Genomic DNA, 16,418 nt, shown 5'->3' on the forward strand with positions numbered 1-16,418 from the left:
TTTTCTCAAATATTTCTTTGTTTCAAAGTTGATGTAGGAGGAAGGGAAAAATGATAATTTGCACTAATACTGTTAAGATGTGGACACTCTTCTACTCAATCGTTTATGTAGAAAACCTTGTTTGACCAAATAAAGTAAATCTTGTACTCGGACTTTGGCTCATCCATTTTGTGGATTTATTCAAGAAATTTCTCTTTACAGTAAATCTTAGCAGAGAGACACAAAATAAAAGAAGCACAGAGGATGTAAGTTAATGGAGCACAAAATGTAAAAGTCATATCTTTGTATTTCATGACATAACTTTGGATATTTCTGTTGAATCACAGGCACAAAGACTTTCATTGACTTGAGACAAGCAAAAAATATATTAACTTTAAGAGTAAAACTGGAGTGTCTGACATGCTGCTGATAAATCACACAACCAAATTACAGGTTTTTTTTCCTGAAACAATTAGGAATTGTAGTAAATCCATGCTCTAAACAGTATCATTAAGACAAAACAGACAGTTTTAGATGTTGATCCCACAGCTGGAGGACGAGGTTTAGTAGTAGCCGTTGTACATGTCTGACGGTTCGCTGGCCAGCTGCAGGAAAACAGACGAAATCGGGGTGACTGACAGTTACTGAGCTGCGGTTTGCACGTGGATACGACGAGGCCTTTTAACTTACTGCAATGGCCGATTTAACAGCCTGAAGCTGGAAGAAGACTCTTCCTCCTTCCTCCGGGCACACGGTCCTTATTTCATTTTTGTTCATTCCCAGGAGGAGGCTCCCGGTCAGGACTCCCAGGCTGGACACCGTGCTGCTCAACACAGAAAACAAAGAATATCTCTGCTCTGGCACATGGCACCACGAGAGGAAGTACTTCCTCCTTTTCCCAAGATGGGCATGTGTGGGCGGAGCCCGTCCAGCTCACACAGACACAGCAGATTCTGAACGCAGCCTAAATGCGTGCCGAAAACCCCACAAATCCTATCGAGATCTTCATTTTGGAAGAGGAAGTCTTCCACTGTTATGTATGCAACTCTGAATCAATTACCTACATTAACACAGTACATGCACTCAGTTACTTGGCACCTCTGAGAATGTCCAACCTCATTCGCCTCTACAGGGGACAGTCGACGACGGCGAGCGTCACTCACATGTTGGAGAAGCCTCGGTGTCGAAGCCAGGCCTTCACCTCTGCAGGAGAGGAGTTCATGTCCAGGGTCACACTGCTGCCAGGGTGCGGCTGTGAGGACCAGACAGAATGACTTCATCACACATGAAACAGGAGGAGGAGGAAGAGGAGGAGGAGGAGGAGGAGGAGACGGAACTCACGGGGAAATCCTCCGGCGGTCCGCCGCCCCTCACCGGCTCCAGGACGTTCTGTGGAACGTTGCCTTGCTCCCCGCGCGAGTTCTCAATCAGCCACCACTGCTTGGATTTCTGAATCACCTGCACCAGAACGCAAAAACACAGTTTATCCACGTCACACGCTGGACGTGTGGAACTCATTGATCGAGAGTTCATTAATGCATCGAGCCGTTTACCAGAAGTCACTTCTGAGTGAGAGTGTGTGTGTGTGTGTGTGTGTGTGTGTGTGTGTGTGTGTGTGTGTGTGTGTGTGTGTGTGTGTGTGTGTGTGTGTGTGTGTGTGTGTGTGTGTGTGTGTGTGTGTGTGTGTTTCGTCTCACCTTCACCTCCTCTCCCGCCATAATGCTCAGCTCACGGTTGTTCCTCGCCACAAAGTCATACATGGCACGCATGTAGAGGAGAGGTTCGCTGGGACACACACACACACACACACACACACACACACACACACACACACACACACACACACACACACACACACGCACGCACACGCACACGCACACGCACACGCACACGCACACGCACACACACACACACACACACATTATATGGCAAAGTATCTTAATATTACTCTCCATTTGAAAAGCCACTGACTTTACAATGGGTACTGACAAACACCACATTTACGATCTAAGAACATATAAGAAGAACACACACGTAGAGACGGTGAAGTCGTGTCTGCCACGCAGATATGACTTGTAGTGGAGAAAGTATATTCACTGTCGGGCAGAAACACTTACGGTGTTGGCGGATCCCATGAGTGGTTGTGAACAGGCTGAAGGAGACATAGAATAGATCACGATGTAATGTTCTGTTGTTGATTTCATCCCTCCTCTGGCACATGACTATAGATATATCACCATCCAGAACATTCTACAACGCCGATGCTTTCGGTCAACATGAACTAGTGAGGAATAGTTACTGTGCTTCAGTCACCGAGCGCAACATTCTACAGTTGGTCTTCGCACCTCGTCCGGCTGCCATTGCATCCCTCCAACCGTGCGGCCACCATCATTCGGGAAGGCGTCGCTCCGGCCCGGCAGGCTGTTGTGGTAAGACGGGGGGACGTATGTGGGGGCGGGCGGCTGCCAGCCGTCGTAGAACTGTGGGATGTAGGGCGAGACGTTGCTGTCGGGCCATCTGGACCTGTGAGGAGGCAGGAGGACCAGGACCCGTCAGCCAGAGCAACATCCAGACGGTTTGTGGGGAATAAAGACGCAGCCTGGTGTGATCATCTCTCTGAGACGTCGAGGACAATGAATCTTAAATATATAAAATAAAATTCACTCCAGATGAATTGGATCAGTTTATCCCTATTAAAATTGATGAGTCTCATTAGACCGACCCATCCCGTCTGAACAGTTCATGTTACTTCTTAAGCTCTACACGATACGTGTATAATTAAATCATTTAAATTGATAAAACCTTTTCCGTTGCCATTTTCTTTTGTCAGACATCGACAGAAACCTGCCCTCTTTTTCTATTCATTTAAAAAACAACAACAACAACAACAACAACAACAACACCCTACCGGGGAACTTTCCAGCAGTCTCCCAAAGACCTCCAGAGCTGGTTCTCCTCCGGGCCCACGACCCGTTCGAGCAGCTCCACGGCGTCGTCGGTCAGCAGGGGCACCACCACGGAGGGAGGGATCTCTGCAGGGTAACGGACGATGATCTGGAGAAGAGAGTGGACGTTCTCTCAGAACCAGGATCTCCGACCGGTGGAACTGGAAGTCTCGTAGTCTGAACCTAACTCGAGTGTAAAAGTGCCTTGAAATGACCAAAAACAACTCGCCTGTTCTAAACTGGTGAAGAAGATGTGGACGTACTCGGCAGCACTGGGGCTGGATAGCGACCCCTCCAGCTGACCCTGCAACATCACAATGTGAGTTCCTTCAGGTCCATAACACCGTCGAAGCACTCGGACCACGACACTGAGGTATTTACCAGCAGATTAAATCCATATTTGATTTTCTGGAGGCAGGAGGCGTATTCCTCCCAGTGTGGCAGATTGGAAGCTGTGGATGGAAAAGAAATCAATACGAGTTTCTCCCGCGTTCCTGCTGCGACGACCAAGAACGTAATAACAACACCGCATACATTATAGTGGGCTGAGGTTTGTGTATGAAACCATTAGATTCAATAACAGAAAAGAGCAATTAGGTTGATTAATAATTTTATTTTGAGTCTATAATTCATACGGTCCGGCGCCTTTATGTTTTCAGACTCTGTGTATTTAAAAATGATAAATCGGATTCAGAAAAAAAGCTTTCCTGTGTGTATTCAAGGGTGTTTTAAACTCAGAGAAGATAAATATTATTTAGGAGGAATGTTTATTTTGGAGTAAAGTGAGAAATGATATACAATATGCATGTTTGTGTTCTGGAAGTTAAAACTCTCTGTTAACTTAAAAAAAAAGAAAAGTCTGTAAAATACAGAATAATTCAGAATCACAGTTCATACTGATGATGATTGAAAGGGAATATAATCTATTATTATATTATTAATTAATATTTTTTTCTTTTGTTTGTATTTTGCTCATATTCTAGGTTTATTCCATAGAATTGATAGGATATATTATATATATATATTAATATTATTATTATATGAAATATTTACATTGGTTTTCAGCCTATTCCTTTTCTTTGTCATTTCCATGACCAGAAATAAACCATTCATTTATTCATAACATAAAACCTGCCAATAATGTAACATGATAATTGACTCACTGACAAAATAATCTCATCTATATATCTTTTTTAAATGCAGTTTTTGTGCAGTTTGTGTATCTAAAAGGGCGAAAACGATTATGTTACTGACAATTATTACACTATGGACAGGCATGAGTGGTTGTGCGAATTTAATCTAGATTTAAATCACCGCTCTTCTTTGATTTCTTCTTCTTGTTTTTCTTCTTGCGCTTTCCCTCTTCAGGAGCAGGCGGTTTTCCCGCGGCCGCCACTTTGGCCATGAAGATCTCAATATCATATATGACATGGTTGAAAATGTCCTGAGGGGAGAAGGAGGAGAGAAGGAGGAGAGAAGGAGGAGAGAAGGAGGAGAGAAGGAGGAGAGTTTGAAACATGCAGACGTGAGCAGTACTGCCTCAGTGGCAGGTTCATCAAGGAGGGAAACGAATGTGTCGAAGCGAACACATCCAGGTTCTACTTCAAACAGAACCTCTTCCCACCGCGCTGAAGGATGTGAACGAGTGAATGACATCAACCTCACAATCATGGCTGATAAGACCGTTTCTGCTTGTTGACCGTGTCTTGTTTTGTAGCTCTTATCTTTCCTTGTTCATTTTCCCTGAACCCCCCCCCGACACGGCGTTAACGCCCAGTCACATGACATCACAGACCGTGTTCAGCTCTGCGTCCACTCTCCCAGGGGCAGAGAACATATCCGGGCTGCTGCGTCGCTCGGGATACGTCACAGGATCGTCCTGAGGGGTGTAGCTCCGAGGAATAGATGCATATTCTGAATGAAGAACAGAACGAATCATGAATCTTATGATTCGATCATTTTATTGAAAATGTCCATGTGTGGACGATGGCGGCTGTTCTTACCCGGCTCCCTGCTGCTCCACTGCGGCTCGTCGGCCGGAGGCAGGATCCTCTCTGGCTGAGTTCTGAAGCTCTGCTGACGAATGATATTCTCAAGATTTCTCCTGAAAACACAAACACACAGATGTCATGAATCCACTGCAGGATTCCTACGTCCTCTGATTTTCTCATATTCTAACACTGGACCTGATGTCCGGCGACTCCCTGTGAGGTTCAACATGACTTCCTCCTTTGCTGACCAACTTGTCCAGATCACTCTTCACAAGATCTGCCTGTTGAAGCGGATCAGATGTTTATTGGAGACATCAGATTAGAAAGTGTGTGGAGAGTGTGTGTGGAGTGTGTGGAGAGTGTGTGTGGAGAGTGTGTGTGGAGTGTGTGGAGAGTGTGTGGAGTGTGTGTGGAGTGTGTGGAGAGTGTGCGGACTCACTCTGGTCTCCTCACACTGGAACATGAAGACTTGCACTCTGCTGCGCTGCTTCACCGTCACAGTCAGCAGAGAGTTGTAGGCACAGCTGTCCAGCACAGCTTTGGTCTGGATGATGGAGCTCAACGGCAGCGCCTCCAGCTCGGACTGGTGAGGAGAGATATGAGATATATTAGACATGAGATTAGAGGTACAAGATGAGATCATATAGACGAGGGATGAGCGATATGAGATGAGATATATCATACGAGATATATTCGACATGAGATTAGAGATACAAGAGATATGAGAAGACATGATAACTATGACATGAGAATTATAAGGTATAAGATGAGTGATATTTGTTGAGAGATACGAGATGAAAGATATGAGATATGAGAGATATGTGATGAGAAATATGACACGAGGAGACGTGATTAGAGGGCTACCCCATGAGAGATAGATAATGTGAGACTAGAGATATGAGATGATAAATGTGAAACATGAGATGAGATATGAGTGATATGTGATGAGAGGCATGAGATGAGCAACATGAGATAAAAGATGAGCTATAAGACATGAGAAATATGAGACCTGAGATGAGAGCGATATAATATGATCTATAGTAGATTAGAGATTAGAGATACGAGAGATGAGAGCCATGACATGAGAACTATGACATGAAAGATGAGAAATTAGAGGTATGAGATGAGTAATATTGGTTGAGAGATACGAGATGAAACACATGACAGATGAGAAATATGAGACATGAGATGAGAGATATGAGATACCATATTATAGGTGAGATATGAGATGAGCGATACAAGATAGGATGCTGAGAAATATAGCAAGAGATACAAAAGGACACAAGGTCACCAACAACCGGTCCACCGTGTCCCCACCGTGTCCCCACCGTGTCCCCACCGTGTCCCCACCTTGGTCTCGATGTCGCTGAGCAGAAGATATCCACCCTGAACATCCAGGATCATGTCCTGAGGCCACAGGCGACCTTTGGTGTCCAGGACCTTCAGCTTGGCCACGCAGTCGTCCAGTGTCCTCATGTCCTTTCCGTCCAGCTCGCTGGTGAAGAGATGCTGCGAGGACAGAGCCGGAGATGAGAGAATGGCGGGGGGGCGGGGGGGTTCTTAATGTTGCGTCGGCTCTGGGCCAAGTCTTTTACCTCCACTCGAACATGAAAGGTCTCCGCCGGGCCGTTCAGCTTCTCTGAGTACTCCTTCCTCTGCACTGAAGGGACAGAAAACCTCCTCAGGCATCGTGCTTTCATATATTTAGGATATAGGATGCAGGCAAATACTCTCGTTCCATACAATGTCAATATTCATCACCCCCCCATCAAAAAAAAATCAAATAAAACAAAAGTCAGAGCTTTTACACTACTATAATGACATTATTCGTCTTACATTTTTATCAGTGAAACATGTTCACAAACTTGGGACGCCGTTAAAAAAGTCAACAAAAGAAGCATTTTCCAACAAATTATTGTATTCTTACTTCATTTTATTAGTATTTTATCTATTAATTTATTTTATACATTTTAGAGAAACTCTTTATTTTAGTGTACAATCCCCCCCCCCCCCCCCCCCCCCGAAAAAAATAAGAAAATTTAAGGAACCTCATTCCACTAATGTGAAATACAGTTTGCTATATTGTGTAACGAGGAGTTAATTCTCTCTGATTCTCTCCGTCTGGAGGTGTTTGGAGGTCTGGGGCTGCTTCAGCTTCAGTTATTCACCACTAACGTTGCATTCAGCTCCAATCCTTGTTTCAATGAAGCAACATTCTATATTCCTCTCCTCGTACACGCCGTTTCTCTTCGACACGTTCATCTTTTTCTCCCGCCATGTTTTCTCCCGCTGCTTGCACATTTCAACGTAAACGCTTGAATTTAATAGTTTTGTGACATAAATGAATTAAATGCTGACTCGTCTATTTTTCGCGAGCCGCCTCCATGAAAGTTTCTGGTGGTGGGGAATCTCTGATTTATTATCCATTAGGATAATTTACGGCTTCATCAGAAAGTCGTTTGACTTGTGTATTCCGCGCTGCATTTAAAGAGGATCTTTCCTCGTGGACGTACTGTATATGGCTCTGCTGCTGGGCCTGAGGTTGCCATTTCTCTGCATCGGCGACGGCTTCAGCTCGTCGTGCTGAGCGGCCCGTCGGTGTTGGGGCAAGTCTTCCGGTGAGAAACCTCTGAAACAAGATTCGCACAGGGTGACGCAGACGCGTGGCTGGCTGTCGCCCATAAAACCTTCAGTGGAGCAGAAACCTGCAGATAATGTGTTTTATCAGGGCAGGGCGACGAACTGGGGTCAGGAGCCACACCTGAGATCAGCTGACCCCCTGACCCCGGAGGTCTCACTCACCCCGGGGAGTAGGAGAACGCCCCCGAGTTCCCAAACATGGTTGATGAGAAAGAAACACCTGGAGCTGCTCAGACCTGAAAGACAAGGTCAGATTCGAGGATTTGCTTTAATCACAAAGTTGAACTGAACACGAAAAACATTCAATTAATGAAACCAGAGCTGTGACTGATAGAGCAGTAATATGTCCCGCTGAATACTTTATATTCTAATACACAAATGGTCCTTGTAACAACTTTTTAAGGATTAAAATGTACACAAATGTGAAGTTTTTACCTTTTGACAGTATTTTCTTTTCACATTCATTGTTAAAGTATTAACCACCAAATGCTCGTTTTAATTATTGAAAATGTTTCATAAACTGAATTTAATGCACAGATTGTGTGTTTATAACTAAAAACAAACTAAATCACTTGTTCTTTACGTTAAAGAGCTCTGTGAATTATTGTGACTAATCGGTGTCACTTTTCAGAAGAAGTTGTGAGCAGATTAAAGATTAGAGACCCCGAATTAGATCTAATCTCTGTGCTGGATTATGCCAATATGTCGAAACACATTTATGGAATCAGTCAATTATGACGGACGGAAAACTCAGCATGAGGTTTCATTTGCAGAAATGATAACAAAGCATTTAGGCCAAATACAGTTAATCAGTGACAGACGCTGTTGAATAATCGACATGTAATTCATTTTATTCTTTTTTCTTAAAACTTTCACCGTTAAGTTTACGTTCGAAAGACAAAGGAAACATCTCACTTTCAGCAAAAGCAAATATTTACTCACAACAGGGTGTACCACCACCTCCACCTCCGCCTGGCAGTGAACACTACTTCAACCTTTTTTTGTTGTAATATTCACAAGATCTTGACAGAGTTGAGTTACTACCGGTCCGCTCCTCTCAGGAATCGAGTCCTTTTAACTCGTTGAAGAAGGTTCTGCTCCTCGATCAGCTTCCCCGCAGCATTTCCTCCACCCACGATTGAGAGCAGCAGGATCAAAGTGCAGCAGCCTGACGGGAGCGCCGCAGGAAAACTGGGCCGGCCCGACTCGTCATCCAAGGAGCAGCGCGCCGCGAAAGGTGGAGGACGGCGAGTCTGAACCTCATTATGAGTCCAAAGGTTCACCCTGATCAAAGGTCACACAGAAAACACTCCTGCATGGCTTTTAGACTCCAGCGCATCGCGTCACGGAAATAAAATGACTAAGAAAAAAAAAAAATGTTTCAAATGAAAACAAAAGAGGCAAAGTTGAATAAGAGAATCATTTATTTTACCATCGGATGACGTGTAAAGACTGTACACACCCAAACTATTGACAGAGACGTGAAAGAGGGAATAGTTTATTCTGTAAAGAAAAAGGTGGCGTCTCGTCCGGGGACAATGAGTTGAGGGTTTCCTGGAGCTTCCTGTCCAGCTGGGGCAACTTTAGACGGCGGCTGTGGCCTGAGCCACCTTGGCCAGCGCCTTCAGGTCTGTGATGCATTTAGCGATGCTCTCCTTCTCCTGAAACACAAAACAAACAAACAAACACATCAGCACTTTGGATCTTAAACTGTGAGTCACAGATGAACAACTGGAGAATATTTAACTGTAGTATTTAACAACCTTATAAAAACAAACCACCGTCAAACAAAAGTATAAATGATCAGCGAAAACTAAAGTCAACACCCTTTTTCAAGGGATCAAAGTTAAAAACTCTAAATTCTCGGCTACAATAGAGACAGAAATCATGAAGACAAAGAGGTTAAGACTCCGTTTATATGACAACACCTAATCCATTAAAAAAAAGGAGTGTTTACACTGCAGCAGCAGACACAGACAACAATGTGGTTACTATGTCGTGCCACAGGAGGGCGCTGTTGCTTGTTTTTGTAATGAAACCACACACGTGCAGAGAACAATAAGCTATAAACGTGAAGAGATGGAGAGAATCTGACATTCGTATGCACTGATGACACATCGGATGCTATGATGGAGAGTCTCAACTATTAAACTACTGATCTGGACGATAAAACTAGAATATGGACCGCGACGCATGTATTCTTACATTAATGTTAATTTTGGGGTCTGAAACGGTTTCAATCTGCTGTGTCCTTTGAGTTTAATGTTTTCTTCATTGAATGAATCAAGATTTGAGCCACTGAGCTCCTCCTCTGCAGATTATCAGTTATTTGCATCTTGAACGTTTCCTGGCAACGTCACAGTGGCGAGACTCCGTTTATAAAAGTGCATTCAGCTGTGAAACGCGTGAGCCCTGATTAAACTGAAAGCTTTGAATCCTGTAAGGAGACTCAAGGTTTCTTCAGAGAAAACAACTCAAGTCATGCCTGTTGGTGGTAAGAAGAGACAAGAGAACACCTTCAGAGCTCGTCGTCTCTACAACAGACTTGAGGAATGGTTAATCCGGTCCCAGGCTGACTTTAAACAAACGCAGGAAATTATAAACTGCCCGGCCATTAAAGTTAACAGTGTACTTAAGGTTTACTACCGTATGTTTGTCCTATCTCATCCTGTTATACCTGGACGCACACAAACCGTCACCAGGAGGAAACAAAGACAAGAAGGAGCCGTGCCGACCTGCTGAGGAGTGATGCTGCTGACCACGTTCTTCTCCACCCAGGAGACCATGTGCTCCTGCGCCATGCGGCGGTGGAGGCCCTGCAGGGCGAGCTGGTAGTCCAGGCGTCTCTTCACCTCCCTGGTCACCATGTGTAGCCTCTCCCTGTAGTTGATCTCCAGCAGCATGGCCACGTTGTTCTGAGCAGCCGGCAGGAGAGAACGCAGATTGTTCAGGAGTCGGTTTTACTGCACTGGACGCAACACGGACGGACAAACACACGGTTCCATGGGCAGGAAGTAGAGGTGGAACGATGCGCCGCCGTACAGTTACAGCTTCGTTATTCAGGGTCAGATACCACGGTGATTTATCCCGGTGAGAAGTGAACGAGCGTCGTAGTACGTAAAACCCAGGGTTAATCTTTGAAGTTACCTTGATAAGAGGAAATCCGGAGAGTTTAGGTTTAGCCTATTGTTTTTCCTTCGCAAAACACAAACGAAGGTAAATTCTCTAGAAGAGGGAAAATACACATACATGGTGCATGGGGGGGGGGGGGATTGCACTAATACTTATTCACACACAAATATAAAGACAACTGTTAAAACTCTGCTGGCCTTCTTTCGAGCTACTATTCATTTCGGAACTCCTACCGTCCTAAATGCACATTTCTTTGATCACTGAGTTGTGACTTTCTACTCATTACCAGTACAAGTTTACAAAGTAAAGAAAGATTTTGGATCCCGTTCAGCTCGAGGAGCCAAATCGAGCAGTTTTTCCACATGCCTTTAAATCAAATAGGTAACTCTTCGACTGTTGATTGCACTGATCACCATCGGCGTAAGAGCAGCCTCACAACTCCTCCCGTGTTAAATTCGACCTGCTTTTGAGCCACTTCTCTGCAGGTGATCGCGGGAATTTTGAAGACAAAGAACAAAAGACATCCGTTTTTCTTTAGGCCAGGACTATAGACAACCTCTCCTTTTCAGGCGCAGTTCCTGTCTTTACATATGTACCAAACCTCAGTGCTTCTTACCCTCTTGGCGTCAAAAAGCATTGACCTTCCATCGACTCTCCACTGCTCCTTCTTCTCATTATCGATGGCGTCAGTCAGGTTGGCTATGGACGTGGCCTTCGCAGCCTCAGCATGCGCCATCTTTTCCTGTAAAACAGTAAGGGGGTAAAAAGTCGGTTATTCATAGTGGTTTTGCTATTGAAGCACTGATCTCTCTCCAGCACACTATAATGGTTTCCAGCTCACGTCGTGCAGTTGGTCAGCGTACGCTGCAACACTTGGACCATATTTCTTGACGCCGTAGACGATTATGGTGCCTATGGTGGCAGCGTAGACGGTCTCGTGGTTGATGACGTACAACTCCTTGGTGAGCAAGTAGGTGACGAGGCCAAGGCCCAGCATGTAGGGTCCTGTTGAGAGCGAAGCCGAGCCATAAAAATGGAGATTTATTTTTCATACATCGCAACAAGTTCGTTGTGAATGTTTTCATAAAACGGAGAGCAAAGAGTCTCGTCTAGACGCCGTTTGAAACAGAGACGATAGACAGTTTCCCGGGTTGACTGATATCCTGATAACAGTTAATACGAAGCAAGTTATCAACTCGCTAGTTCAACCCAGACCTACGAGTTTGCGTTCACATGAGAGGGGCGGAGTTTGCAGTGTCTGACCAATCACACACACACGGGAGAAATCCTGCAGAGCAGTTCACAGATTTACTGAAGGAGCAGTTATTGTCTGAGACCATGAAGAATTAAAAACACATCCACCAGGAATACGGTTGCAAAATTCCAGGAATTTTCAAAGTTGGAAACTTTCCATGGGAATTAACGGGAATTTATGGAAATAAAACAGAAATTTTCAAAACTGAAGGATGGCCCTCAACAGGACACTTAAATATAGTTGGGGAAAATATATTGCAGCATAATCTTGGCTTGGTTTTTTTTTACATTATTACGGGGTAAATATATTTGATCTATTAAAGGTATTACTGTTTAACTTGCAAAAATTAAATAAAAACGTATTCATACAGTAGCTAGCTAGCTGGTAAGTTAGGCGCTAAATGGAAGCTATTTTTCATTTCATTGACCATTTAAGAGGCGAGCTTATTATAGCTACCTCAAATGTGATGCTGTTTCTTCTCCTTTCATTGAAAATTTTGAATGGGACTTTTTTGGGGGTGGGGAGCATTTTACTTTGTGTTTGGGTGGGGGAGTTCATGTTTTTGTTCATTAAAATTATTGATTGTTCAAGAATTATAACTAAAGTTAAACTGTTGAAATGTCATGTTTCTTTAATTGTATTTGTTTACATGGATGTTTGCTTATGGCAAAACAAATATTTACATTTATGTTTGTATAAATTACCCCAAATTTCCAGTTAATTCCCATAAATTCCCAATAATTCCCATAGAAAGTTTCCGATTTGGAATATTTCCAAAATTCTCCATCTTAACATCCCATGGAAAGTTTCCGGAAATTTACCGGAAATTTTCCCCCATAAAAATTCATGTTTCTGCAGTTCTGTCAGGTGTGCTCATTAACCTCATTATTCCAGATCAACCCTCGTGGAGCGGAACAGACTTAGAACAAGTCAAGAACTAAAACATCCTTCAAAGCCTCAGTGACCAGGATTTATTTTATGTCAAAAAGATCTCTAAATTAATTTCTCCTCTCAGCTGCAGCTCAGGGCTGAACCTGCGCACCAATCACCACCATTTAAGAATTAGCAGGTCATTTCCCAAGAGATCTGATTGGTCAGGAGGCGGAGCCGCTCCACTCATTGTGATCTTATAGAGAACGTATCCTGCTCCGGAGCCGGTTAAACATTCAGCGTGAGTTATCATGGTGATTTATCCAGGTGAGAAGTGAGCGAGCGTTGTGGTACAGAAAACTCAGAGTTAATCCGTGAAAATATCGCAATAAGAGAAAATCCAGCGTCGTAGTACAGCCCTCAGGTTTGCTAGCTATCTTATTTTCAGCGCGGACATCATGTTCAGAACGTTGCCACGTAAATGCAAAACTTTTCTGAAACAAAAAAACGATGTGTTTTCTCTTGAAATGTTGTCATGTAAACGGCGCCTTAAGTTACAGAGACACTGTTTGACTCAGTTGATCATCACATTTGAAAAACAAATAGCTACTGTTGATAACTGCCGACCTGTGGCTCCAGTTTTGGGATACAGGAGCTGGAAAAGCTCCTCTGGGAAGATGCCATGGCGGACTTTGCCCCCATACTCTGGCATAGGGGGCAGTGGAGCCAGGCTCTGAGAGGACGTGTGCAGGGAGCGGGAAGCATGGACGACCCTGTGGGACACAGTTATGTTAAAAGACCAGAGTAAAAAAAAAACACCACCACTGTCATCAATGTTGCTCGAGTGTGTAATCATGTCAAAGATGTCAAACACACATACCCAGCTCCGATGGGGCCACAGCCTTTCAAGGCATTGGCTGGAAAAACAAGAGAACAAAAGTTATTTCCCCACTGCTTCCAGGTGTTGCTGATTTGTCTGCATCATACTCAATCGCACAGCTAAATCTCACAAGACAGTTAAAATGAAATTTTCTAAATATAGCAAAATATTGAAGTTGGAGTTTAAGTGCAGCTACACACTGTCATAAACTCATACAGGTTTGAGCAGGATCAAGGGAATCTAGACCATCTACGAGTGACGCTGTTTTCCGATTAAACTGTTGAAAGAGCGGTTCTTTTTCTCTCTGAAAAGGCGTTGTGCACTCCTCCTTTGCCCTCGTCGTGTTGGTTTTCAATGTGATCAATTGCTTCTGTTGCGTGGCTTTAACCGGAGACATTTTAGCCTCTCCTCTACTTCAAGTACACAGTTGGAAGTTTAGGATCCGGGGAAATCTTTAAACTATGATTATACCAATTCTTGTGATCTCTTGGGCATCTTTAACTTCCAAAAACAGCTTTTACATCCAGAATTATTTCAAATATTCATTGAAAATAGCAAGGATGTCAAGTATCGTCATTATATTACAGTAAATGCAGGGGAGTCAAGCACATTTGAATTCAGGGGTCACATTCAGCCCAATTTTATCTTGACCTGTAGAACACTGCCACAATGACCTTTAAATTTAAACGTCAATGAATGTATTTCTTTGCTGGGATGTGAGGTATATGCATTAATAAAAACGGTATTGTCTACTAAACACAGATAAAAAATCTATGATCCGCATTGTTACAGGATGCGAGGGGTTTTAAAACTGTCGTGATAATCTCTTTACCAACTTTAAATTCTAACACAGCTCCGTTAAAGGTTTTTCTGTTAAATGAGCTCTTAGTCAACAAAGAAATTTAACTGAAAGACCTTAAATGTCTGTATGTGGCTCAAATACATTTCCAACATTGATACCAAATATAAGTAATATCATACATTTAAGGATAAATTAATTCATTTTAAATTTGATACTGTTGATAATGTATGTAACCTTCATGAGCTGACAGTTCAAGTAGATTTCAAGACTTTAGTATCAAACTGACTTAAGTTTTAATTAATTGTACATCAGCTAATCACATGTTAAAACAACTTTGACCAGCTGGCTATATACAGTAACCTGAGGTAAAGCGGTATTTACTTTACATGTGAGGCAACACTTTAGCTGGCTCCCAGTAAGAGAAGGTATATGCATTAGTAAAGAAACTAGACATATATTGTGCCCTAAACTCAGACCTTGAAGAGGAGAAAGCTGCTGTGCTAACTGTCAATAAGGTGACATTTGTAGGCGTGCAAAGCTAAGGTTAGCTATGGTAGCTTCAACGAGGATCTCTGCAACCCAACAGTAGTGACATCTGATATAATTGTCAGAAGAGATGACAGTTACAAGAATATATCCGAAGTTATTAACGCAAATGTGCATGCAATAACCTGTATGTACCTTTAGCCAGTTAGCATTAGCATGTCTCATTCAATGAGGCCTTCACTTTACCCTTCAGCTTCACGCGCACATTAAACTCTCCTCGCAGCCACTGGTCAGTTGATAGCAGCACGACAGAGTTGTATCATGACTAATAAAACTCTTTAGATACAGACCTGAGACCAAAACGAGCCTGGAGAGCATGTTTGAAGGGAGAAGTGCGGGGTTGTTGGTACTTCTGGCTCTTCGTGCCCTTCTGAGAGAGCCGCGAGGACGGCTGACACACGAGAGGTCCTTCTAAAATATCGCGAGATTACAGTCAGTGTTACTGTTATTTAAGGAGAAGCCTGCAGAGGCCGCTGCAAGCAAGGACACAATGAGTATCGAGTTTACTGCGAAAACGTTTCCTAAACATATGAAACTACAATAACTAAACAATACACGATGATAATATCATATATAAAACATTTTTTATTAAATATAAAATGGAATATAAAAGTTTTTTTTTTTTTTACAGTACAACTGTGTAAGTGTTTGTCTTGTGCCCCAAAGGGAAAGGTTAAAGGTCAGCGCTCATCTTGACTTCAGAAATCTGGGTGTAATTATGAATTCATATATATATATATATGTGTGTGTGTGTGTGTGTGTGTGTGTGTGTGTAATATATTTCAAGAATCAAAGGATTTTATTTTCAGTATTGTGGAATATTGTACTGTATGTTTACAGTTCTTGGGCCTAAAAACATCTCAGGTTTACTCATGAAATATCAAAGGTTGAGATCCCTGTTGAACTGAGTGTTTCAGAGTGAGAAGAAACAAGGTGGAGCAGCTTTTAGTTCTTCCTCACCCGTGCAACAAACTTCCTGAACACTCACTTCTTTTAAATTACGACTTAAAAAACTATCAAATAATACGTTTCATTTATTATTTTAAAGATTAAAATAATAGTGCTCAAACTTTCCATGGGATAATAGATTTTTCATGTTTTATCAACTGTATTTCCTTGTGAAGCACAGTGAAAAGCCTGAATGGCTCGATGTGATGGATTGGAAACCTGTCCAGGGTGCAATGTTCCCGAGGATTTGGTCCAGTGCCCCGCTATACTGTGCAGGATAGAGTGGTATAGATAGAGGGATATAAATCAGCCTGGCTTTCCTGTTACAATATGGAAATATGGCCAAGAGGGAGGAGATAGACGATGAAGAAGATGGGATCTGGGACAGAACCCTGAGGAACACCGGAGTAGTGGAGTGTGAAGCGAGTGA

General features: G+C 43.1%; 2 protein-coding genes across 4 annotated transcripts; both read right to left on the reverse strand.

The window, feature by feature from the left end:
* Positions 1-155: 155 nt before the first annotated feature.
* eps8l3b (EPS8 signaling adaptor L3b) lies at positions 156-8,710 on the reverse strand. Of its 3 annotated transcripts, none has more exons than XM_080468820.1 (20): positions 8,498-8,710; positions 7,718-7,791; positions 7,429-7,544; positions 6,511-6,575; positions 6,266-6,424; positions 5,355-5,498; positions 5,111-5,196; positions 4,928-5,028; positions 4,720-4,838; positions 4,239-4,368; positions 3,306-3,376; positions 3,154-3,228; positions 2,888-3,033; positions 2,325-2,502; positions 2,097-2,131; positions 1,677-1,764; positions 1,321-1,437; positions 1,143-1,231; positions 670-802; positions 156-584 (listed from the first exon to the last, which is right to left on the reverse strand). In XM_080468820.1, exons 2-20 carry the CDS (start codon positions 7,753-7,755, stop codon positions 543-545), a joined length of 1,932 nt encoding a protein of 643 aa, XP_080324946.1. In that variant the 5' UTR covers positions 7,756-7,791; positions 8,498-8,710; the 3' UTR covers positions 156-542. The 3 variants fall into 3 exon arrangements, with proteins under 3 accessions (XP_080324946.1, XP_080324947.1, XP_080324948.1); XM_080468821.1 differs by having other exon boundaries at positions 8,600-8,697; XM_080468822.1 differs by having other exon boundaries at positions 7,677-7,791; positions 8,498-8,646.
* A 251-nt stretch (positions 8,711-8,961) lies between these two features.
* atp5pb (ATP synthase peripheral stalk-membrane subunit b) lies at positions 8,962-15,469 on the reverse strand. Its single transcript, XM_080468825.1, has 7 exons — positions 15,331-15,469; positions 13,693-13,729; positions 13,440-13,585; positions 11,529-11,692; positions 11,304-11,429; positions 10,291-10,470; positions 8,962-9,216 (listed from the first exon to the last, which is right to left on the reverse strand). The coding sequence occupies exons 1-7, from the start codon at positions 15,356-15,358 to the stop codon at positions 9,139-9,141; spliced, it is 759 nt and encodes a 252-aa protein (XP_080324951.1). The 5' UTR covers positions 15,359-15,469; the 3' UTR covers positions 8,962-9,138.
* Positions 15,470-16,418: the final 949 nt, after the last annotated feature.

The sequence above is a fragment of the Lipophrys pholis genome, assembly GCF_963383615.2.
Source record: "Lipophrys pholis genome assembly, chromosome: 8".
Taxonomy (NCBI): Eukaryota; Metazoa; Chordata; class Actinopteri; order Blenniiformes; family Blenniidae; genus Lipophrys; species Lipophrys pholis.